Raw genomic sequence first — 1,052 nt, 5'->3', positions numbered from 1 at the left:
GCCCCACACGTGTGGGGTTCCCTATGTGTTCATGGGTGTCACCTGGGATCCTCCTGCCCCACACTTATGGGGTTTGCCTCGGGTTTATGGGGGTCATTTGGGGGTCTTCTGCCCCACACTTTTGGGGTTTGCCTCGGGTTTATGGGCACCTCCCGCCCCCCACTTTTGGGCTTCCCACGGGGACCTTTCGCCCCACAGCTCCGGCATTCACTGCGGCCCCCCGGGGTTCCCCCGCTCCCGTCCCGCCCCACAACTTATGGAGCTCAGCGCCGCCGCCCGCCCCCCCGCCCCCCCTCCTCGCGGCCCCACGCGGTGACGCAGCGCCTTCCCGCCCCCCCGGGGCTGGGATTCCCCGCCCCCCCCCGCTATAAGAGCAGCAGCTCCGCCGCGCCGCGCTCCGCCGGCGTTCGGGTTGGAGCCCCCGCGGGATCCAGCGCTGCTCCGTGCGACCCCCGTCCTCCTCCTGCGCCCCACCGCCCCCCGGCAGCTCCGCCGCCCCCCCTTCGGCCGCCCTCTGCCCCCCGACCCGGAGCCCCCCGCCGTTCCGCCCCGCTCCGCCTGCCGACCCCCGCCGCCTCTCCTTTGCCCTCCGCCGGCGGTGCCGCCTCCGGACCCCCGCCTCTTATTTTCGCTCCGTTTCGACCCCCCGGCTCCTCGCCGCCCCCCGCAGCCGCCATGTCCACCCCGTCCCAACGGAGGAGCGGCCGGAGCGGCGGCACTTCGGGGACCCCCCTGTCCCCGACCCGCATCACTCGGCTGCAGGAGAAGGAGGACCTCCAAGAGCTCAACGATCGCCTGGCCGTTTATATCGACAAGGTGCGATCCTTGGAGCTGGAGAACGCCGGGCTGAGGCTGCGGATCACCGAGTCCGAGGAGGTGGTGAGCCGGGAGGTGTCGGGAATCAAAGCCGCCTACGAAGCCGAGCTGGCGGACGCGAGGAAGACGCTGGACTCGGTGGCGAAGGAGCGGGCGAGGCTGCAGCTGGAGCTGAGCAAAGTGAGGGAGGAGCACAAGGAGCTGAAGGCCAGGTGGGTCGGGGGGCTGCGGGGCGG

The 1,052-nt window shown here is 71.8% G+C and overlaps 1 protein-coding gene across 1 annotated transcript; it reads left to right on the top strand.

The window, feature by feature from the left end:
* Positions 1–548: 548 nt before the first annotated feature.
* LOC122190948 (lamin-A-like) lies at positions 549–1,043 on the top strand (the record flags this gene model as incomplete). Its single annotated transcript, XM_042891104.1, has 1 exon — positions 549–1,043. A coding segment is annotated over exon 1 (368 nt), but the record flags the coding sequence as incomplete, so codon positions are not given.
* Between the last annotated feature and the right edge of the window lie 9 nt (positions 1,044–1,052).

Source organism: Lagopus leucura, unplaced genomic scaffold (genome assembly GCF_019238085.1).
Source record: "Lagopus leucura isolate 7727_CA_CO unplaced genomic scaffold, USGS_WTPT01 28206-0_obj-0_obj, whole genome shotgun sequence".
Classification (NCBI taxonomy): domain Eukaryota; kingdom Metazoa; phylum Chordata; class Aves; order Galliformes; family Phasianidae; genus Lagopus; species Lagopus leucura.
Note: the sequence above shows the minus strand (reverse complement) of the source record. Positions and strands in the feature narration are given on the sequence as shown.